The 24,666-nt window shown below is 45.2% G+C and overlaps 1 protein-coding gene across 3 annotated transcripts; it reads left to right on the forward strand.

Moving 5' to 3' along the window:
* Positions 1 to 19,267: 19,267 nt before the first annotated feature.
* TRIM13 (tripartite motif containing 13) lies at positions 19,268 to 23,161 on the forward strand. Of its 3 annotated transcripts, none has more exons than XM_063951965.1 (3): positions 19,268 to 19,368; positions 20,013 to 20,284; positions 20,725 to 23,161. In XM_063951965.1, exons 2-3 carry the CDS (start codon positions 20,192 to 20,194, stop codon positions 21,949 to 21,951), a joined length of 1,320 nt encoding a protein of 439 aa, XP_063808035.1. In that variant the 5' UTR covers positions 19,268 to 19,368; positions 20,013 to 20,191; the 3' UTR covers positions 21,952 to 23,161. The 3 variants fall into 3 exon arrangements, with proteins under 3 accessions (XP_063808035.1, XP_063808036.1, XP_063808034.1); XM_063951966.1 differs by lacking the exon at positions 19,268 to 19,368 and adding an exon at positions 19,483 to 19,499; XM_063951964.1 differs by lacking the exon at positions 19,268 to 19,368 and having other exon boundaries at positions 19,837 to 20,284.
* The last annotated feature ends 1,505 nt before the right edge of the window (positions 23,162 to 24,666 follow it).

Below are 24,666 nucleotides of genomic sequence, written 5' to 3' on the forward strand. Positions count from 1 at the left end.
AGGGGGGATGCACAGTGTCAGTGGGCACAGGTGGGGCTGCATAGTACCAGTGTACACAGGATTGGGGCACAGGGGGGATGCACAGTGTCAGTGGGCACAGGTGGGGCTGCATAGTACCAGTGTACACAGGGTGGAGGTACAGGGGGCATGCACAGTGTCAGTGGGCACAGGTGGGGCATGCACGCTGTCAGTGTACACAGGGTGGGGTCAGAAGGGGGTTGCACAGCGAAAGAGTATACAAAGTGGAAGAACAGGTGGAACTGCACAGTGTCAGTGTACATGGTGGTAGAGCTTTACAGTGGCATTGTCTACAGAGTGGGGGCAGAGAGGGATACATACAGTACAATACCAGTGTACTAGTTTTAATCTGCTTTAGTTTGTAGACAGCTGCTGACTCCCAATACAATCTCTCCAGAGGTGAAGCTGCTCCAGAAGTTCACTCTTTATGCAGGGAGTTCACATAGCACTATTCTAGACTGCTCCTAACTGTACTGGCCTCTGCCACCCCCTCCCTGTACCTACTCCAGCAGAAGGAAGAGCAGCCCAACTCCTCCAATAAACCCTGACCCCTTTATCCACTCTCCAATCCCTAGGGTCCTAGGTAAGGACACCTGGCTGCCAATTGGTCAGCAGTGGCCATTTTCTTATAGCCTGCTATGGGGGCAACCATTTTCTGCTAGCCCCTGCTGTTCAGCAGCCAGGCAGGGGTTAAACGTTATCACTCAGAGCAGTTGGACCTCTGTTTGCCTCCCGCAGCCAGACAGCCTTGAATCACTTAACTTTTACTGGTCCAGGGGGCAGATGGCAAACTGCCCCCCTTGCCAGCCAGCCTTTGGCAAGAACACTTGGCTTAGGGTCACTGATGCATGCTACTGCTGAGCAGAGTCAGTGCAGCTCTGCTCCGCCTCTATTTCAATCAGCAGCTCTGCCAATTGGAAATATTTTTTATAGCCTTGGGTCCCGGAATTCACTCCCCACTATCTGCAGTATGACCACATCAAGCTTTACTAAAGGGATGATTATATACTGGCCAAGAAATTTTAAAAATCTGTCTGGCCTGGGAAGCACATGCCTTCCCTGCTGTCCTAATCTCCTCCCTGCTCTCCCAATTCCCAGTACCTGGCTGTAGTGATCCGGTTCTTAGCCTGCTGACCAGGAGGAGGAGGAGGAGGTGGAGGTGGAGAGTGGCTCTGAGCAAACTCACCATGCTTAGCACCTGCTTCACCTTGCAAGCGCAGCCAGTCATCAGAATCAGAGCTGGTAGGCTGCCTGTCTTGCAAAAAGTGAGGTGGGGCCGGGCCACATGCCAAAAATAAAAAGGTCAGCCGGCTGACAGGTAGCCCCCACGGGCTCATCAGGCCACTGGGAATCTTCCCATTGAGCCCTATTGCTAATCCATCCCTGCCCATGGCCCAAATATGTTTCTCCAAAGTTTTTAGCCCTGACCATCCCTGACAATCTCCACTGGCTGTACTATTTGACATAAGTTTTAAATAGTATTCATCCTGTGAGAAGATTAGTGTAAAATATACTGCAATGTGGTTACCCGGCACTCATCCCGTATGTAGACAACTGCTCCAGTGCCCTCCTCGGGTATGGCTGCCCATATGTAAAAGGAATAGAACTGGAGGCGGCACTCACAAGACTTTGTAATGTGGGTGATTTATTGGCTTAAATCTAACATATGTTTTGGGCTACATGCCCGTCGTCAGGGATCCCTGACGACGGGCATGTAGCCCGAAACATATGTTGGAGTTAAGCCAATAAATCACCCGCAGTGTAAAATATACTGTATATGGTGCATAGTATTACAAGCCAGCTATAGAGGTTCACCAAGATTTAATGTGTGACTAAAACTTTGCATAGATATGAAAATGGAAGTGGAGGTACAACATATCAAACCATGGGAGTGATTCAGAGCTGATCGTAGATGTGCTAAATTTACGATCCGTTACTCTGACATGCGGGAGGTGCCCAGCACACGGATATCCTGTCCTGCATGTCAGGCCCTACCCCACCCGCAATCGTGCAAAAGTATCGCACAGTGGCAATGCTTTTGTACCCGCTGAGTAGCTTCCCGCGCTGGAAGGCGGCTACCCGCTGTGTCCCAGGTCATAGCGGCTGCGTGTGACATCACGCAGCCATCGCAACCTTCCCCCGCAACGGTCTTGACATGCCTGTCAATCAGGCAGAGGCAATCGCAGCCCTGAGATGCTTTTGCATCTCACTGGGCTCCCGTGGTGCGCAAGTGCACTCCGCAAAGGGCTTCAGACTGCGATCACTGCCTACTGAATTAGGCCCCATGTATATAAAAGAAAACTCTAAAAAAATATATATTCTAAAAACTTAATAAATGATAATCTGTAAGAGCTGCATTTCTTACTGAAATGCTCTAGAGGGCCTTTGTTTTTAAGGAAACAAAGTACTATCTTATATAAAGCAGTTCAGTAATTAATGAACAGCACTCTGCCCTGTGCAGCTAACTTTTATTTTTGAAGCCAGGGCCACTGAGGATCGGAGTACCACTCAGGTGCACAGGCAAACTATGTTGCAGTGGTTTTCTAAACACTGATGAGTAGACTATCTACACATTACTCACAGTCCTGTACAGTGGGACAGCCTAGAACCATGCAGTGGTTTGCTGTAGCTGAATTCTAGAGATGAGCGGGTTCGATTGTATAATACAAGTGCACAGTCTGGAACTTGATCCCTAGAGGAAGGAGTGGGCACTCAGGCAGTGGGGCCTACCGGTGGTTTCCCTGGTACCCCTGTGGGCCAGTCCGACACTGGCTGTGTTGTCCTGCATAAGTCCAGTGGTGGTGTCCCTGTGCTGCTGTATATGTCCAGTGATACTGCCGTATATGTCCAGTGGTGCCGCCGTATAATTCCAGTGATCCTGCCGTATAATTCCAGTGGTACTGGCGTATAAATCCAGTCTAGTGATACTGCCTTATATGTCCAGTGGTACTGCCATATAAGTCCAGTGGTACTGCCGTATAATTCCAGTGGTACTGCCGTATAATTCCAGTGGTACTGGCGTATAAGTCCAGTGGTCCTGCCGTATAATTCCAGTGATCCTGCCGTATAATTCCAGTGATCCTGCCGTATAATTCCAGTGATCCTGCCGTATAATTCCAGTGGTACTGGCGTATAAGTCCAGTCCAGTGATACTGCCGTATATGTCCAGTGGTACTGCCGTATAATTCCAGTGATCCTGACGTATAATTCCAGTGGTACTGCCGTATAATTCCAGTGGTACTGGCGTATAACTCCAGTGATCCTACCGTGTAATTCCAGTGATCCTGCCGTATAATTCCAGTGATCCTGCCGTATAATTCCAGTGATCCTGCCATATAATTCCAGTGGTCCTGGTGTATAAATCCAGTGATCCTGCCATATAATTCCAGCGGTACTGGCGTATAAGTCCAGTGATCCTGCCATATAATTCCAGTGATACTGCTGTATATGTCCAGTGGTACTGCCATATAATTCCAGTGATACTACTGTATATACATATAGTTGTGCTCATAAGTTTACATACACTAGCAGAATTTGTGATTTTCTGGCCATTTGTCAGAGAATATGAATGATAACTCACAAACTACTTGCCTTACTAAACATAGCACACTTATCTGTACTGCTGTATGTTCACTAACCTTTGACTGATTATTATTTCGTAAACACAGCCCTTTGGCTACTTGAAATGACTGATTGGTATTGCATTTTCTCTGTCTAATTATTGTTAAATTTTGTATCGTCTGTGAACTCAAAACGGGACACCTAAATACCTTTTTAATGCATATCAATAAAATGTAATATGTTTAATAAATTATAAATAAAAAGAGTGCCCCTAAAGAAAGAGTCTTCTTTTCTGTCCTCTATTACCATAGTACAGGGGACACCAGATGCTTTTTACTATTGTCACACAATGGAAGATGTGTGGAAGGAGTATAAGTAAAACTACAGGGCCTATAGTATGAGGGTTGCCAACTTTCTGTCTGCCCCCTCCGCAGGGCTGTCTAAACAGCAGTGTAGGCCCCTGGGCAAAGCAATGCCCTGGGGCCCCTCTACCCATCCTCCAGCCAGGGCCGGTGCTACCATTAGGCAGCTGCCTATGGGCGGCATGCTCCTCCTGAATCAGTTTTAGTGCTGTTAAATGGCAGCAGTGTGACCCTGTGCTGCCAGCTACACAAAAAACGCAGCCCGCAGCCTTATCCTCCTTCTGAAATCCTTACTGCAACAAGCGGTGTAAAAGGGGCCACCCCTCCTACCTGATTGTACAGCCACTGGGGGGAGAGTCAGCGCGGAAACATCCGGGGACTCCTGAGGCGAGGGGTTAAAATGCAGTGTACCCGGAGGAAGGGGACTCTCTGGGGAGAGAGTGCTGTGACAGGAGGATCTGTGAGGAGCGCTGATCGGCTCCGTTCAACTGAGGCAGACAGCAGAGGCTGAAGTCCTGTATGTCAGCCCCGGAGTGCTCTGGAAGCCTGTGTATCAGTGTGTGGCTCCCGTCAGTGACAGCAGGGATTTCCCCTGAGAGAGAGAGCGAGCATCGGGAGCAGAGATGAACTGTGACACTCCTGCCCATATAAGGAGTGTGTGGGCAGCTTCAGTGAGGGAGTCCCTGGCAGGGGAGGGAGAGAAAGCTCCGCAGAGAACAGGGCTTTGCAGTGACCTCAGCCCGCCCATATAAGGGAAACAGCAAGCAGCTGCAAACGGGGTGAGCCTGGAAGAGAAAACACTGCAGAGTCAGCATCCAGAGGGAGCCCTAATGGGATTCTGGTGTCCATTCCAGAGGAGGCTCAACACAAGTAAGCAGGGACATTGCTGGTACATGTTACTCACACACCACTTTGTGAACTGTATTAGAGGGTACAATTCTTGTTGATGTGACACAGTGCGACCCATTGTCAGCACCCCACCTGGATTCCTTATGTCACCACCCTGACTGTTAGCAGCAGGAGAATCTTGGGGGTCATTCCGAGTTGATCGCTAGCTGTTGATTTTTGCAGCGCAGCAATCAGGTAAAAAAAAACTTAAAAACTGCGCATGCGTATGCTCCGCAATGCGCAGGCGCATCGTACGGGTACAAAATGTATCGTTGCTGAGCGATGGATTTAACGAAGAATCCGTTCGCACAGCCGATCGCAAGGAGATTGACAGGAAGAAGGCGTTTGTGGGTGGCAACTGACCGTTTTCTGGGAGTGTTTGGAAAAATGCAGGCGTGTCCAAGCGTTTGCAGGGCGGGTGTCTGACGTCAATTCCGGGAACAAAAAGACTAAAGTGATCGCAAGGGCTGAGTAAGTCCAGACCTACTGAAACTGCACAAAATGTTTTTGCAGAGCTCCGCTGCACAGGTGTTCGCACACTTGCAAAGCGAAAATACACTCCCCTATAGGCAGTGACCATGCATTTGCACGGCTGCTAAAAGTAGCTAGTGTCAGCGTGTCCACCAAGTAGTTTCCGACTCCCACAAGCCAGTGACAATTTACCTCAGCCCAACAGTGCCAGGCAGGCAGAAGTGCAGAGGAGGCTGGAGAGGAGAGTATAGAGAAAGACACTGAAATTAACACTGAGCTATCAGTTTCACTATCCACGTGGACATGTAATAGGAATAGTAACCTGTGGTGAGAAAGGGTATGTTTTACTGTTCTGAAACAGTTTACTTATGCTAACCCGGAGGTCCCGTGTTTTGAACTTCAACAATATATATATATATATATATATATATATCATTTTTTATTTCATTTATAAACAGGAAAGGCGATATGGGGCACAGAATCAATAAATATATATACACGAAGGGGAGTGACTAGCATTTGCAACTATAATTAAAGAAGGTAACATAATAGGCACTCACTAGGTTTCATGAAAAGGATATATTGTATTATAAAAAGGTTGGATTCATATATATATGTATATATAATACATATATAATGTAGTTTTATTGTTATGTATAACGTGTACCCTGGGAGCCATCAAAGCACATTGCAGGGAGTACTACTGTGTGGCGTAACATGGATGTGCTCTACTGTGTGGTTTAATGTAAATGGGCTCTACTGTAGTGTAACGTGAATACGGGACACTACTGTGTGATGAAACATCAATAAGAGGCACTACTGTGACGTAACGTAAATATGGGGGCTGGGGGGGGGGGGGGGGCTAGGCTTAAGTTTTGCCTAGGGTGCCGGAAAACCTTGCACCGGCCCTGCCTCCAGCAGTAGGGGTGTGCTATCATCGGCAGCTTTGATGTCCTGCGGGTGGTAGAGGGTGTTCTATCTTCTGCTGAGCATGTAGGACCTGGAACAGTAATTTCTGCTAATCACTACTTTACTGCACAGATGGTGGAAGATGGGGCGGGATGGAGAACATTACACTGTAGAAGGGGCATTGGGCAGAATGAAGAGGTCCCAGTACATGGCTTCCAGGGTGGTAGGGGGTGTTTAATACGCAGAAGTGGGGTGGATAATGAAGTGGCCTTAATATTCATAATTTTCTGGTGGGAGGGCAGCTTGCTTGACTGCAGATATCTCCAGTTCCTGGAAACAGATTTCTTACTTTTCAATGGGAGGTACTGGGGACACGGGGATCAGAGTTCAGAAGCCAGAGCAATCCACCAACTAAAATATAATATTGCATACCGGGCGTGTGGAGTTGGAGCAGAGACCAGCTGCTGGAAGGCTGATATCTCTGGTTCTGGGCATAGTAGAGACAAGCTGCCATTGTCTCCCGAAAGGGGAGAGTCCTAGCTTTTGGACTATATGCTCAGAAATACTCTAAAGTCAGACAGAAACTGAGATATCTGGCTGGGAAGAGCAATTAACAGGCTCGGATGGAGACAAAGTCAGATATCTCCGGTTCCCCAGGGCCGATTTTAAAAATCTGGTACCCCTGGAAAAAGGGGACCCTCAGCTATCAGTCTATGGCCCTTATAGTCCTGGGGGGTCATTCCAAGTTGATCACTCACTAGCTGATTTTAGCAGCCGTGCGAACGCATAGTCGCATCCCACAGGGGAGTGTATTTTAGCTTTGCAAGTGTGCAAATGCCTGTGCAGCCATGCAGTACAAAAACAGTTTGTGCAGTCTCTGAGTAGCCCAGGACTTACTCAGCTGCTGCGATCACTTCAGCCTGTCTGGTCCCGGAATTGACGTCAGACAAGGCGTGTCCAAGCTAACGCTTGGACACGCCTGTGTTTTTCCAACCACTCCCTGAAAACGGTCAATTGACACCCATGAACGCCTTCTTCCTGTCAATCTTCTTGCGATCGGCTGTGCGAATGGATTCTTCATTAAATCCATCGCCCAGCAACGATCCGCTTTGTACCCGTACAACGCGCCTGCACATTACAGCGCATACGCAGTAGTGACCTGATCGCTGCGCTGCAAAAAAATGTCAGCATGCGATCAGGTCGGAATGACCCCCCTGGGGTGCTTGAGCAAGTGCCCACTGAGCCCATATGAAAAGACGGCCCTGCCCCTCCGGGAGCAGGGAGGTCAGGGGTGACACGGCATAGGGAAGTAAGAGAGGCATGGCCACACATTGGAGGCAGCACAGGGGGCAAGACAGTTGCATCATCGAGGCCATACAATGCCGATATTACTGGCATCGTACAGCAGAGGATGGGGCTACGATGATGCGATTCAAGTCCCCTCGGACCACACACTTGTGCTCTGTAAGTGGGTGGCCGAGCTGGGGTGTGGGAGGGTCTGTGGCGCTGCGGGAGACTTGCCCATCTTTCCGGGGAGCCGGGTCTGGCACCCGATTTTTGGAAGACTCCTTGCCATTCTGGGAGGATAGGTATGTATAGTATATATGTTATAAGGCAGGGGTGCAGGAAGAACTTTGTTGTCTTCATAGTAACATATTGAAGGGGCCCCTGTACCAATGCTCCTAGAGAGTCACCTTTCCACTGCAGTTGTTCATTTTATGCCCCATAATAGTGCCCTAGTTCACATTATATTAGATTGTAGGGATGCCAATATATATTTTACAACACAGTACCCCCAATTCACGTTATGACATACAATGTCCCAAGTTCAAATTATTTCCCATTACAATGACCCCAGTTCATATTATGCCACACTATAGTGCCCCCACTTCATATTGTGCCATATTACAGTGCCCCAGTTCATATTACATAACATTATAAGGCCCTCCAGTTAATTTTATACCACATTACAATGTGCAGGTCTAGGGACATAACTAGATATACTGTAGGCCCTAAGCAAAAGTTTGTAAGAGACCCAATGTACCACCCAATAATGAAAAATGGATAGAACACATGTAACTTTAACAGGGAAAATGGGCCCTTATCAGCTCTGAGCCCTATAGCAGCTGCACTCCCTGCACCTATAGTAGCTACGCCCTTTTTATTATGGGGTTATGTCCGTTTCCCACCTTCTATCCCCACTAAACAACTGCAATCTAGTGCATGCTGCACCCTGCAATACATAATATCATTCAGTTGCCTTAAATACTGTGTATACAGTACATAGCAACCTACGTGCGACTAGGAAACAATTCCTCTGCGTACCCATCCACATAATATGTTGCACAAGCTTCTGTAACTGTAGTTGCATATTTGAATACTTTACGTATCCACGAACGTGTCATGTGCGACCACTTACAGCTTAAACTGAGAGGGAGTTATGTCACAACTAAGAGACTGCTTTATCCTTTACACTAGTGATATTCCCCATGTAGCTCATATGCCAGCTGTGGCCATTATATCTTGTTTTATATTTATTTCTAGTATCATTTTCAGGGGAAATTCTGCAATTCCTAATCAAAGCCTGTCATATAGCAGAGATTTACATGTATTACACATTTGAAATATATATTTGTTATTTATAGAGCTGCATATACCTGTATGTTACACCAGGCTTAGGGGGAGATTTATCAATAGTTTGAGAGAGATAAAGTGCCAGGCAATCAGCTCCTAACTGCTAAGTTACAGGCTGTGTTCGAAAAGTGACAGGAGCTGATTGGTTGACACTCTCCACTTTATATCTCTTCAAGCTTTGACAAATGTCCCCAAAATTAGGAGCTAGCTATTTTATACTGGCTTGTCCTCCCATTACCACACATTACCTATCTGTATCCATACCACAAAAGGAGCATCTTCTCTTCTTCATCATCATACATTGCCTGCCTGTCCCCCATTCCTCCTGTCTGTCCGCCACTTCTACAACCCTCCAGCCCTTTTGCACTGCAAAGAGGAGAGCCTAGTGATGGGAGCAGGAAGACCGAAGCAAGGCTGCCCCTTATTGCGTAATTGGCCGCGAAGTATGGTACAAGTGCCTATTGATAAAGCCTTTGCTGCGGGATATGTACTAATTGCCGGTGGACGGGATCCCGTCCGCCAGAATGCCGGCAGCGGGGCAAGTGCTTACAAAGCCCCCTGCTCTCCCACACTGCGGGCATGGTGGCTTGTTGTGCTCGCCACAGGTTATATTCTCCCTCTACGAGTGTTGTGGACACCCACAGAGGGAGAATAGCCTATCTCGCTGATATTCTGGGGGCGGCATTTCACCCCGTCAGGATTCCTGCACAGGGGCGTATGGAGGGTGATTCTGGCGGAGCGCAAGCTCAAGGCGCCAAAACCGTCAGAGGGTGCTGGTGGGTCCCGGGAGCTGCAGGGAGCTGAGCGGCAGGTCTCTGTGCTGCCGGGAGCAGAGGGGTGAAGCGGCTGGTCCCAGGAAGCGAAGAGTCCCGGAGCTGCGGGGAGCAGAGGTTCCCAGAGCTGCAGGAGGTGTCAGAGCCGGATTAAGGCGGGGGCCCAGGGGGTGATCCGCGGTGCTGCGGTCACTGCTCTCCGCTGCACGTACAGACAAAGCGACTGCTCAGCTGTCCAATAGTGTGTGAAACAGCAGCCTGTGGCTCAGTCATTGGCTGGGCGCGCAGGCTGCACAGCAGGGAGAAGATGGAGGAGGGCTGGATCCCGAGCGGCATGTGGAGCCCTGTGTCACAGCAGCCTGTCTTCAAACAGTAAGGCTGCCTTTTTATAAGAGTTTTCTCCCCCCTGCTGCTAACATTAAAATTTAAATCTTAGGCTGTGGGATAGAGATATATATATATATATATATATATATATATATATATATATATATATATATATATATATATATATATATATATATATATATAGTGAGCAAAAACGGGCGGCACTCCACGGATTTTCAAAGCAAAATGAAACAGCTACACAAGCTTGATTGTCAACATTTCAGGTGCTATTTAATCACACCTTTCGTCAGGATACTGACGAAAGGTGTGATTAAATAGCACCTGAAACGTTGACAATCAAGCTTGTGTAGCTGTTTCATTTTGCTTTGAAAATCCGTGGAGTGCCGCCCGTTTTTGCTCACTGTATCTGCTCTGCTTGGACCGTGGGAGGGCACCCAGGTATTTTAACAAGTTGTTTGGAGTACTGGTCATACTGGAAATATATATATATATATATATATATATATATATATATATTTCTCTGACGTCCTAAGTGGATGCTGGGACTCCGTAAGGACCATGGGGAATAGCGGCTCTGCAGGAGACTGGGCACAACTAAAGAAAGCTTTAGGACTACCTGGTGTGCACTGGCTCCTCCCACTATGACCCTCCTCCAGACCTCAGTTAGAATCTTGTGCCCGGCTGAGCTGGATGCACACTAGGGGCTCTCCTGAGCTCCTAGAAAGAAAGTATATTTTAGGTTTTTTATTTTACAGTGAGATCTGCTGGCAACAGACTCACTGCAGCGAGGGACTAAGGGGAGAAGAAGCGAACCTACCTAACTGGTGGTAGCTTGGGCTTCTTAGGCTACTGGACACCATTAGCTCCAGAGGGATCGACCACAGGACCCGACCTCGATGTTCGGTCCCGGAGCCGCGCCGCCGGCCCCCTTACAGAGCCAGAAGCAAGAAGTGTTCCGGAAAATCGGCGGCAGAAGACTTCCGTCTTCAACAAGGTAGCGCACAGCACTGCAGCTGTGCGCCATTGCTCCTCATGCACACCTCACACTCCAGTCACTGATGGGTGCAGGGCGCTGGGGGGGGGGGGGGGCGCCCTGAGGGCAATATAATACACCTTGGCTGGCAAATCATCACAATATATAGTCCCAGGGCTATATATGTGATAAATTACCCCTGCCAGAATCCATAAAAAAGCGGGAGAAAAAGTCCACCGAAAAAGGGGCGGGGCTATCTCCCTCAGCACACTGGCGCCATTTTTTCTTCACAGTGCAGCTGGAAGACAGCTCCCCAGGCTCTCCCCTGTAGTTTTCAGGCTAAAAGGGTTAAAAAGAGAGTGGAGGCACTAAATTTAGGCGCAATATGTGTATACAAGCAGCTATTGGGGGGAAAATCACTCAGTTATAGTGTTAATCCCTGCATTATATAGCGCTCTGGTGTGTGCTGGCATACTCTCTCTCTGTCTCCCCAAAGGACTTTGTGGGGTCCTGTCCTCAGTCAGAGCATTCCCTGTGTGTGTGCGGTGTGTCGGTACGGCTGTGTCGACATGTTGGATGAGGACGGTTACGTGGAGGCGGAGCAGAGGCCGATAAATGGGATGTCGCCCCCTGTGTGGCCGACACCAGAGTGGATGGATAGGTGGAAGGTATTAACCGACATGTCAACTCCTTACATAAAAGGCTGAATGACGTAACAGCTGTGGGACAGCCGGCTTCTCAGCCCGCGCCTGCCCAGGCGTCTCAAAGGCCATCAGGGGCTCAAAAAACGCCCGTTACCTCAGATAGCAGACACAGATGTCGACACGGAGTCTGACTCCAGTGCCGACAAGGTTGAGACATATACACAATCCACTAGGAACATCCGTTGCATGATCTCGGCAATGAAAAAGGTGTTACACATTTCTGACATGAACCCATGTACCACATAAAAGGGGTTTTATGTTTGGGGAGAAAAAGCAGCCAGTGTTTTGTTCCCCCATCAGATGAGTGAATGAAGTGTGTAAAGAGCGTGGGTTCCCCCGATAAGAAAATGGTAATTTCTAAAAAGTTACTGCTGGCGTACCCTTTCCCGCCAGAGGATAGGTCACGTTGGGAGATATCCCCTAGGGTGGATAAGGCGCTCACACGTTTGTCAAAAAAGGTGGCACTGCCGTCTTGGGATACGGCCACTTTGAAGGAGCCTGCTGATAAAAAGCAGGAGGCTATCCCTGAAGTCTGTATATACACACACTCAGGTACTATACTGAGACCTGCATTTGCCTCAGCATAAATAGTGCTGCTGCAGCGTGGTCTGATACCCTGTCAGATAATATTAATACCCTAGACAGGGATAATATTTTGCTAACATAGAGCATATTAAAGACATCGTCTTATATATGAAGGATGCACAGAGGGATATTTGCCGGCTGGCATCCAGAATTAATGCAATGTCCATTCTGCCAGGAGGGTATTAGAGACCCGGCAGTGGACAGGTGATGCTGCCTTTAAAAAGGCACATGGAGATTCTGCCTTATAAGGGTGAGGAATTGTTTGGGGATGGTCTCTGGGACCTCGTATCCACAGCAACAGCTGGGAAGAAAATTTTTTACCTCCGGTATTTTCAGGTACAGTCCTTTCGGCTTCAGAAAAGCAAGCGGGTCAAAGGCGCTTCCTTTCTGCACAGAGACAAGGGAAGAAGGAAAAAGCTGCACCAGACAGCCAGTTCCCAGGATCAAAAATCTTCCCCCGCTTCCTCTGAGTCCACCGCATGACGCTGGGGCCCCACAGGTGGAGACAGGTGCGGTGGGGGCGCGTCTCGGGAACTTCAGGGACCAGTGGGCTTGCCCACAGGTGGATCCCTAGGTTCTGCAAGTAATATCACAGGGATACAGGCTGGAGTTCGAGGCGACTCCCCCTCGCCGTTACCTCACATCAGCCTTGCCTGCTGCCCGCGGAGAAAGGGAGGTAGTACTGGCGGCAATTCACAAGCTGTACTTCCAGCAGGTGAAATCAAGGTACCCCTCCTTCAACAAGGCCGGGGTTACTATTCCAAAATGTTGTGGTACCGAAACCAGACGGTTCGGTGAGACCCATTCTAAAATTGAAATCCTTGAACACTTATATACGAAGGTTCAAGTTCAAAATGGAATCGCTCAGGGCGATTAGTGCAAGCCTGGAGAATTTCATGGTATCACTGGACATCAAGGATGCTTACCTGCATGTCCCTATTTACCCTCTTCACCAGGAGTACCTCAAAATTGTGGTACAGGATTGTCATTACCAATTCCAGACGTTGCCGTTGGTCTGTCCCCGGCACCAAGGGTATTTACCAAGGTAATGGCCGAAATAATTATCCCGTACTTGGACGATCTCCTTATAAAAGGCGAGGTCCAGGGAGCAGTTGTTCGTCGGAGTAGCACTATCTCGGGAAGTGCTACAACAGCACGGCTGGATTCTGAATATTCCAAAGTCGCAGCTGGTTCCTACGACGCGTCTACTGTTCCTGGGTATGGTTCTGGACACAGAACAGGATAAAAAGGGTTTCTCCCGGAGGAGAAGTCCAAGGAGTTGGCGTCTCTAGACAGAGACCTCCTAATACAAATACAGGTGTCGGTGCATCAATGCACGCGAGCCCTGGGAAAGATGGTAGCTTCTTACGAAGAAATTCCATTCGGCAGGTCCCATGCAAGGTTCTTCCAGTGGGATCTGTTGGACAAGTGGTCCGGGTCGCATTTTCAGATGCATCGGCGGATAACCCTGTCTCCAAGGGCCAGGGTGTCGTTGTTGTGGTGGCTGCAGAGTGCTCATCTTCTAGGGGGCCGCAGAGTCGGCATACAGGACTCGGTCCTGGTGACCACGGATGCCAGCCTTCGAGGCTGGGGGCCAGTCACACAGGGAAGAAACTTCCAAGGACTATGGAAAAGTCAGGAGACTTCCCTACACATAAATATTCTGGAACTAAGGGCCATTTACAATGCCCTAAGTCAGGCTAGACCCCTGCTTCAACACCGGCCGGTGCTGATCCAGTCAGACATCACGGCGGTCGCTCATGTAAACCGACAGGGCGGCACAAGAAGCAGGATGGCGATGGCAGAAGCCACAAGGATTCTCCGATGGACGGAAAATCATGTGTTAGCACTGTCAGCAGTGTTCATTCCCGGAGTGGATAGCTGTGGACGCTCTGGTAACTATCGTCTGTACAAACATTGTTTATTGTTATTCTGGGCAAATTGTAAACAGTTTTATGTATTGCTTTTTAAAAAAATAAACAAACAATCTCTCTTTTTTAAGATTATTTTATTTTACAAAACTTGTACATACCAAAGTACGACATCAGCTCCCTGGGGAAATCTCTTCTTTCACTATCTGTTGTTCATACCCCATCTAACAGGGGGTATCTTCCCTAAGTTGAAGCTTTCACATCTTTAGCGCGATAAAGGTCTTATATCTTTTCAAATATATATATATATATATATATATATATATATAGTGATCCTGTGTGGAAGTCCTTGTACTCAGGAAGAAGTGAGAGCGGAGATTTTTCCCTATGTAGCAGTGGCCTGAGAACTGGAGGATGATATAAACCTGGTTCTTACTCAGATAAATAGACCAGGCCTGCTGACGAAGTCGAATGACGAAACGCGTATGGACGTGGTCTGACGTTTGGATTTGGAATTAAGAATATTCCGTTTGCACGGTGGGGTAAATCATATGCCGGTTATACGAGCGGTGGTTTGACCGCCTTTTATGGTACGGGTTTTACTTGTCACCAATTTGGACTTTTTAAATAAAATTCCTGTACTCTTTTAATGCACTATTGGCGCTCCCTGCTTCTTCAATTTTTTGGCACATTATATATATATATATATATATATGTACCTTGGATAATCCGGCACTCCCTTGCTGGTGTTAGTAATGATGGGTGCACGTGCTGTAATTGTATAAATTCCACTGTTGCTGGATAAGCAAGCTGCACGTTACTCCGTATTAAAAAAAAAGGTGCTTTTAATGAACTTTTGGATTCAAATCATCACTTAATGCACATTGGAGAAACAGCCTGCCTGTAATATCAGGCAGACTGTTTCTCCAATGTGCATTAAGTGATGATTTGAATCCAAAAGTTTATTAAAAGCACCTTTTTTTTTAATACGGAGTGACGTGCAGCTTGCTTATCCAGCAACAGTGGAATATATATATATATATATATATATATATATATAGATAGCAGTGACTGATAGTGGACCTAATACAGAAAGAATCACACACGACTAACAAGTCCTTCTTAGTCCAACATGTCGGTGTTGCCACTTTTATCAAGAACTCACTTATTTCTTCATAAAAGTGGCAACACCGAAACGTTGGACTAAGAAGGATTTGTTAGACGTGTGATTCTTTCTGTATTAAGTCCAAAGAGTGCTGCCATCCGTCACTGCTTTACTATGGGCGTTCGTCACTCGGGAGAGCACCTTGGCAAGTATTAAATTTACAATTGGAGTGCTGACCTGCTTTCTCTCTGTTTATATGTGTATATATACCTGTGATTATATAATTTATCCTACTGCCTCTTTATTAGGGGCCCCACTGTCTGAAGTGCCCCGGGCCCCTTATCGCCTTAATCTGGCTCTGGGGATTGTGAGACACACACTCTCTCTCTTTCTGGGCTACCTAGCAAAATGTGTAGGTAAGGGCTACCTGCTGCAATGTGTATATGGGGCTCCTTGCCGCAATGTGTATGAGTCTACCTGCCGCAATGTGTAAATGGGGCTCCTTGCCGCAATGTGTAAATTGGGCTCCTTGCCGCAATGTGTATATGGGGCTACCTGCCGCAATGTGTATATGGATGTGTTTGAGTATATATGGGGGGTGGGCGCCATGAAATGAGCTTGCTCCGGGTGCCATGGCTACACGCTACACCTCTGTTCCTGCATAGGTATTGTGACCGCTGGGATCCCGACTGGCGGTATTGTAACCGCTTCCCTTTGTTGCCCCCGCTGCGTTGTGCCCTGGGCAAGCCATTCTCAGTATGGCACTGATTAATGTCAAAGGCCATTTAATGGCTCAGCTTGTAATTTTCTTTCTGGATGAAGTTACTACTCTGCAATCAGTGTTGCTTTCTTGATCATAGGAATACAGCATAATCCGTTCTGTTTGCTGTATGAAATCTGTGAGGTCATCTAATCTATTTGCATTCTGTTCTTAATGAGCAGCAACTTTCTGTGTTGTGTATCAGAAAACCATATCTGGCAGCAAACGAGTTAACACACATTATACTGCATCCAGATTTTCCCAATATCTTATACAAGAACTGTATTTGAATAAAACTTGGCAGGAGTGCTGCCATTCTTTGTCCAATTTTCCATTCAGCCCAGTGTGATCCAAAAACATGAATAAGCAAAATTCAGACAAAAATACTTCTTTTTTTCTTTTCTTTTAACACATAAGGTTTATGAAAAAAACACTGTATAAAGTGAAAGAAGCAAAATCAATACCCATAATAAGCAGGACAATAAGCAGGGAGTACTGGTGGATCCTACACGCTCTCTTACCTGAACAATTGCTTAAGGACATTTCCCAATTCTTCCACACTTACAGGGACCAGCACCAGATTTTCTGCGATGTGTAAGCCAAGCATAACATATAGCGTAATGGAATAATTCTGACCCTGGTGCCTGATGATGAATATGAGCCCCTGAGCTAGCTGGAACCACTGAAACAACCGCTTATCATGCCTCAGCGTCATCAATAAAACATTGGATGTGTACATGGTGTGATAATGAAACAATATGTACAGAGCATCACATGCTGCTGAAACATTTTTACACAAATATACTGTAACCATTTATTAACCAGATGCTTTTCTCTCTTCAAGAACACAATTTTTTTTCCAGTTTTCTCGTTTTAGTAATGTATGAGTGAGTAACAGTTATATTATCATTTTGACTTTCAAGCCACACATTTGTCCATCTCCATCGCAGAAGCACCCTGGCTTACTGTAATTTGTATTGGATTCTTCCATTGGAAACGATCCGTGTGATGTGTTTTGATTTTCTTTTTAACCCAGTTTATTACGGCGGAACAAAGAAAAGATTGTGGGTAAGTAAATATATTTTCACTACACTACTGAATATACAGCATTATGGGCCAATAATATTAAAAATCATAATGCAGCAAACATATTTATATGTGAATTCAATTAATGGGGCTCCACTAATTACATTTATAAATACAGGACTATTAATCTATACATATAATAAAACTGTAAGGGTTGTGTCTGTACTTAGCATTTTTTATTTTGAGAAATATACTTCAAGTGATTGTTTTATTTCTGAATTTTTGTCCGTTTGTTCCGGCATCACGCAGAAACTACTGAATGAACTTTAATCATGCTTTCACTATTGTATCGATTAGAGAGCTAGAAAGAAACTGAGGTATGTATTATCTCGACATTACAGTGAGAAGCAATAACGGAAAAACCAGACGCTTGACTTCGTGCACTGAAAGTTGGTGTTCTGCTCATGATTCTGCAGAACTTAAACTGCCCTGCAGAGGAACCTAATAGAGGCAGAGTTTCTAACGGGGTGTGGCACAGGTGACTGTGTTTATAACACATATACCCCTTATCCCCAACAATTTTCCTTTTCAATTCAATCACCTGCAGTTTCTTGAAAGCATCTGCTTCCCTATGATGCTCAAAAAGTCATATGTACAAACGCTCAGGGCTGCAGGCATAGATCTCAGGACCAGCTGCTTCTCCCATGGCCAGCTTTACGTGGCTTGCTGACGAGTTAGTAGCCCCAAGCATCTTTTTTGTGTTAATGCCTGAAGGAAAAACTGTAAATATTGTTTACAAAATTTTGTATTTAATGTGTACAATATAAAATATCCATCACAATATTTGATGGCACTTGTCTTTGTAAAATTAGTTCCACTGAGCAATAACAGACATTCATGCGAGCAAAGCTGTGGGCAAACACTAAAATATATGGGGTCACTGTTAATTAGTAATTAGGATAGAAACAGCATTAGTTAGTGATGATATTTACCCACTTGTTCATTATTAGGGATCTACTCATTATACCTTAATTTCTACAAAAATAGGTGATAATTTCTACAGTAGTTGGAAATGTTAATTAACTATGGGGGGCATTAATTTTAAATATTTTATATACATATATATATATATATATATATATATATATATATACACACACACACACACACACACACACACACACACACACACTATAAGAGGTGGGGGTACTGTATTGTAGTATACTTTATTTCTGTTACCCACTGGTGAGGAATACCAAAAACCACCCCAGGGGGCACAGACCAATCCTCCAAAGCACAGCCTGTTAATTAAGTTTTCTTTTTTTTTTTTAAATTGACATTAGTAATGGCAGTTTCCCCTAAACAACATGCACTTTACTGTAGCAATTTAGCAACTGCTCAAAGTGCCCTGTACAGCGCTGTTAATCATTTTGATGGTGCCGGTGGCATCTGTGGAAGCGGGGTGCCTCAGCTCCATTTTGTAGGCATACAGAGCCCAGAGTCTGCGTCTTTTGACAGATTTATGGACCTCTGCAGTGTGTTTAACTTCACGGTTACTCAGATGTCCGATGTTCACGCAGATGATTCAGTGCTGCGTCTTCTATTTGCACAGGACGCCTCCTGCAGCATTTGCAGAATTTTGTACATCGGTTGTGTGACTAGCGTCCATCTCTGAATCATGCCCTTTGTACTAAAGTTACTGCAGTTGCGATAACCACTGTCCCTGTAAGTTACGTCCGCAGCATTTTGCAGTTTCAGATTCCACTGGCGGCCAGTGGCTACGGTAAAGGGACTGTAAGATCTCTTTCCTGCAAATATGCCTCCTTAGGCTTAAAGCAGTTTACACCATGTGATCATGCTTAGTTTTTCGGAGCTTGGTACATAGGAGTCAGATCACAGTCCCCAATGATAATGAGGACTGCGATCTGCAGAATTATCTGTGAATTCTCCAGCATTAAGCTATTAGTTCCTAGCAACTATTCATAATACGCATAAATCAGTTTCTACATAATTTTCTAAAAAAACAGAACTAATAAACAGGCTTCTTATTGACTAAGCATTTTACAGCAGCTATAAATAGTAAAATGTATTTTCTAAAAATAACACAACCTTACAGGCAAATGAAAACATTCCATGTGAGAATACGATCGGATAAATGGAACTTGATTGTTTCTTTTAGCTCAAGATGACTGCGGGAGCTGGGTGTTAGTAGGAGCTGGGATGTGCCATGGCAGCAGGCAGGCCTAAAGCATTGGGCAGACACCAGCCACCACCTCCACGGGTTGGCACATTGGTGTGGACGGATGCTACAGGATACAGGGGATTGCACCTCCGTGACTACCTGCCAGTGTTGACAAGATCACTTATAACAAGCGAAAATGTTTGTTTTTTCTTCTAACCGTATTTTAATTTTGATGGTTGCTTATTTATTTGTCTTTTTTTTTTTTTTTAAAGTTGCAGCAGAGCAGCGGGGGGAGGAGTAATCGTTGCAGAAAAAAAGATTCAGTACGGGTAAAGTGTGAACTGGAGAGGGTGGGGTTAACAGGGTGTAAACAGAGCATGTATGGGGTGTGAATGAAGAGAAGGTGGGTTTACTGGGAATGTATTGAGGCAGTTTATAATAGTGTGAACTAGAGGAATATAATAATTGTGGGAAGGGGATTATTAATTTAATGTGGAGCTAATTAAATGAGACTGGGGATACATGTGAGTGTATATATTAATACATTTTATGTTTTAGATAAAATGCCTAGTCTTGTAATACATTGTATTGTCCTGCTTTACTATGGAACCCTAACTACTGCACTAGACTGGGCTTCAGGGCCTGAATGAGTTAATGCAATCAGGAAGTGAGAGAGAGGCTCTGCCTGAGCTCATACTGGATTGGACAGTGTAGAGGCAGAAGGGAAAGGAGGGGTGTGGAGAGCCAGCGTGTGTCAGAGATGAGCAGGAGAGAAGACGCTTGTGCTGCATTTGTTTAGGGCTTGTTTTTCACTCATCAGTTGCTTTTTTTTTTAATTTCAGAGTTAGCAACACTATTCCCTGCCCTAGCAGCACAGCTGGGGGTGCACGCTCTCTCCGGTCATGCCTGGGAACAAGTAGCAGCAGTCCGGGGTTAAAGTCCGCTGCGGGCACACAGTGAGACATCACAGGCCTGACTAGATTGCTTGCAGTAGACGGCCAAGTACACGTTACTGCCAGACATGAGGGCGAACACGCCGGTATCCATACTGCACACATCATCTAATGCAGACACAAAGGATTTTCAGCAATGTCACTCACTTTCCGGAAGCTGGGTAATTATATATATTGCTCTATAGAAACAAACTGTGTGCAAAGTGTTGTAAGGAGCAACATCAATATCCTGCTGCAGAACACAGGCTCAGCTCTGCCTATGTCACAGTGCACATCTCCTGGCTTTCCCAGCCCCATGACCTGCGGCTGCAGTGATAGACTATTTCATTTGTTTCATGTTTAACATAGGGCTGCAGTGTATGTGTTTTCACATAAGTCTTTTGCCCACCTGAAACCTTTAAATCACTATAGTAATTTCTCCATTATTTCCTATAATTGTGTTACATTACTGGGATGTATAGTATACAGAAGCAATGGATGGACTGGATTTTATAGCCTCAACATTCTATATTCTGCACTTTACATATTTCAAGTTGATGTCTTCAAAGTTACCCTGTTTTAGACCGTTTTTTCTGACTTCCTATCTCTATGTTCTCTTCAGAATGTGATGGAGGTTCTGGAGGAAGAGATAACATGCCCAATATGTTGCAATTTGTTTGAGGATCCAAGAGTACTGCCATGCTCACACAACTTTTGTCAGAAATGTTTAGAAGGCATACTTTTAGGCATATCAAGGCAGCTGTCATGGAGACCTTCATCTTTTAAATGTCCAACCTGCCGTAAAGATACCTCCACGCAGGGCGCTAACAGCCATCAAGTCAACTACGCCCTGAAAGGAATTGTGGAAAAGTACAACAAGATCAAGGCAGCTCCAAAGATGCCCTTGTGTAAGGAGCATAGTGGACAACCCCTCAACATGTTTTGCACTACAGATCAAAAGCTGATATGCGGGTTTTGTGCCACTAGTGTCCAGCACAAAGACCATGTCTTTATGTCCACTGAAGATGCATACCATCAAAAAAAGCATTCATTGGGCTCACTCCTTCAGGAGGTTGAGAACCTGCAGAGCATGGAAGTCTACACCCACCTAGACGCATTGGAGACCAGGAAGAAGCAAGCGCTTCAATTGCTGAATAGGAACTCAGCCGGGGTGAAGGATTACTTTGAAAAACTGCAATGCCTGCTTGAGCAGAAAAAAAATGAGACCCTCTCAGATTTGGAGACCATGAAGCTCTCAGTCATGCAAATGTATGATCCAGCAATCAATAAGACCAACACCATCAAAGGTGAGCAGGAAAAGATTAAGAGTATTACTGAAGGGTTAAAGGACATCTCTGACCCACTTGTATTTCTTCAACGGATTGAGGAATTAAGAGGAAAAATCAACCTTCTCAAAAGCCCATTGCCTTCTCTTTCGGATGAGACTATCATTCCTGATATGGAAAGTTTCAACACCACTATATGGGATCAAATCAAACTTGGTGAACTGGATAAACTGTGTTTGCCCCAGCAACCACCTGCCAAGATAAGCAGATTGCAACTGAAATTCCCATTCTCCACTAAGCTGGTTGTCATTGCTATCATACCTGTACTTTTACTCATTGCATTTATGTCCGCACCAAATAACAGCTTCATCCAGGCCTTTGACAGCCCCCTGCAGACAATGTACCCATACCTGTTGGACACCAACTCAAGGGCAGTGGAAGAAGCTGCTTTCTATTGGGATCTGACTGCACAAAAATTTGTATACCTTGTGGAAGTGTTAAAGAACTATATCACAATATTCATGGAGAATGTGGCAAAAATTGCATGTCAATATACATTGTAATTATTCATTCAATTAAGGTAAAATATCTTAAGTGAACTTGCCACTATAGTATATACTTCATGGGTGATATCTAGAGAACAGGAATAGTAGACATTTTGCCTTTGCTTATACTGTATTTTACATATTTTATAACTTAATTCAGAATGTTCCCACCCACTTTCACCTTATGTCATCAAGTAAAAAGTGGACATCTTTTAATTAACACAATACAGTCAGTTACTATTTTTTTCTAGGTTTGTCTCTTTAAAATATGCCTTTAATCTGTCTGAAGTGTATATATAATTAGTATGGGAGGATTTTTTCAAAGCTTGACAGGTAAAGCAGCAAGAAATAAGATAACCAATCAGCTTTTAACGGTCATGTTACATGCTGTATTTGAAAAAAATGTCAGCAAGAGCAGATTGGTTGTTACTTTTATTTCTCTCCAAGCTTTGATAAATAGACCTATAAGAGGGGATTTAATATATAAGCACAGAAAAAACTACAATATTAAAGACAAACAAAGGACATTTTTACAGCTTACACCGTATTTTAGCAGAATAGGATATAAAACATAAGATTTTTTTTCTTCACTATGGGGTCTATGTACTAAGCCTTGGAGAGAGATAAAGTGGACAGAGATAAAGTACCAGCCAACAAGCTGCTGTAATTTTTCAAACGGGAAGCAGTTACTTTACCGACATACAGGATCCCAAGGGAGAACGCATTGCCGGTGTCAAAATACAGACGCCGCTTCGGATGCCGGCGTCATATTACTGACAGCCAGCATCTTGATCGTCCTCACAGCGGGACGCACTACCATCCTGCCGAAGGGGAAGGGGGAAGGTTAGGTTTAGGCTGCAGAAGGGGAGTTAGGCTGCAGCGTCGGGACAGTTAGGCACATAGAGGTTAGGCATCAAGCGGGGAGAGATAGGACTGATGGCAGACATACATTCCAAAATGTGTTATTTCTGAAAGTAAATTGTATTCTGGTCTGAACCATGCAGTGTTAGCACTGGGCCATATTCCGTAAACAGTGCGGCTAATATAGATTATACAGCATGTATGTTAGGCTATAATCACTACAGCTGCTGGTTAGGGTGTGTCAGAGTTGTAGTTTATGAGGGATTGTGCGAGGAAGGGTTATAGTATACTGTATAACAGGTTTTCTTGTGGTGTCATTAGAATGACAAATATAATGGGGACAGCTTATATATATATATATATATATATATATACACATACATACATACATACATACATACACACACACACACACACACACACACACACACACACATACATACGCTCGGCTCCGGCACTCCAGTAATAATTAACCTGCTAAGGTGCCTTCCCTGTGGGACAAACCCACATAAACATGCAGACAGGATCAAGGCGGCACTCAAAGACTTGCACAAGTAGTGAAAAGGCAACCGAGCAGGGATGCTGTTTTTAATAAGTGTTACGTTTCGGGGACGTATGGTCTGAGGAAGGGGATACGTCCCCGAAACGTAACGCTTATTAAAAACAGCATCCCTGCTCGGATGCCTTTTCACTACTTGTGCAAGTCTTTGAGTGCCGCCTTGATCCTGTGTGTGTATATGTATATATATATATATATATATTCCAAAATCCCGGCACTCACCACTCGGTGACTTTTCAAATATCAAAAGCGTGTATTGTGGTACATCAACGTTTCGGGGACCCCCGTCCCCTTCATCAGGATAACCAAACATAACAAGTGACAGTGTTTAAATAGATCACACTCACCCCCATTTCTCGCGTTGTCCCGCTGCAAACGCCGCTGGCCACGCTGCTCCGGCTTCCTGTCTGGCGTCCCGGCGCACATCCTGTGACGCGGAACTGCCGTCTTGGTTGCCAGGCAGGTGGTCATGACGACGCTGTAAACAAACAGACTGCGACTTAACTAAAACCAAAATCAATATCATGTGCACAGCTAACAGTGTATCCATCATGGCAAATTCAATCTCTAACACACTTACTTCTAGTGAATCATCTGCAACATGTTCAATATGTGACAATGAAATATAAAATTTATACATAAAAGAATGAATAATCATAAAAAAAAAAATTAAAATTTTTCTTCTTTACTATAAAATCGGAATCTGTACTCGGATTCCGAAGTGTGTGATCGAAATTATTTCTGTGACCATAACCTCTTAATTGCTTCTACCTGGTGGTCTCCCCGTACTCTACCATATTATATCGGGGCCCATTGATGGAAATTGGTCCTGTCCCTCCGTATAATTGTATGACCATGACCTAACTAAGTACTTATTCGTTGCCTCTTGTGGATTCTAACGCTTTAAGCATGTCCTCTTCATTAAACCATGCTTTGCGATTGGGTGCTCATATCAACCCTTTGTGTTCTAAACTAACTGAGCCACCTATTTGCTCTATAACTTAATTCTAAATGCAGGGTTTACATAATTACTCCCATGGACCTGGCCATATTTCCAGGCCGTTTCTTTGCCATCTTCTACCATACGGGGTCATTATAAGAAGTTTATCAGCCCCAAATTATCATTAAACCCGCCTGGTCTGAGGGTATTCAGTTTATGAATCCATCTGGACTCGAGCTGTAGCAGTTGCTTTCCCCTGTTGCCACCCCTCGCTGATTCCGGGACATGGTCTATAATTCGATGTTTCAAAGTGGCCATGGTGTGTTTGGCTTCCAGGAAATGGCGAGCCACCGGCTGGTCGCCTCTTCCCGTC

This window comes from Pseudophryne corroboree, chromosome 2, assembly GCF_028390025.1.
Source record: "Pseudophryne corroboree isolate aPseCor3 chromosome 2, aPseCor3.hap2, whole genome shotgun sequence".
Lineage (NCBI taxonomy): Eukaryota > Metazoa > Chordata > Amphibia > Anura > Myobatrachidae > Pseudophryne > Pseudophryne corroboree.

Bases quoted from the DNA above. Each gene is read 5' to 3' on its own strand.
- TRIM13 (XM_063951965.1), top strand. From the start codon at position 20,192: ATGAGGGCGAACACGCCGGTATCCATACTGCACACATCATCTAATGCA. The intron at 20,285-20,724 runs GTAATTATATAT...TGTTCTCTTCAG, and splicing joins ACTCACTTTCCGGAAGCTGG to AATGTGATGGAGGTTCTGGA.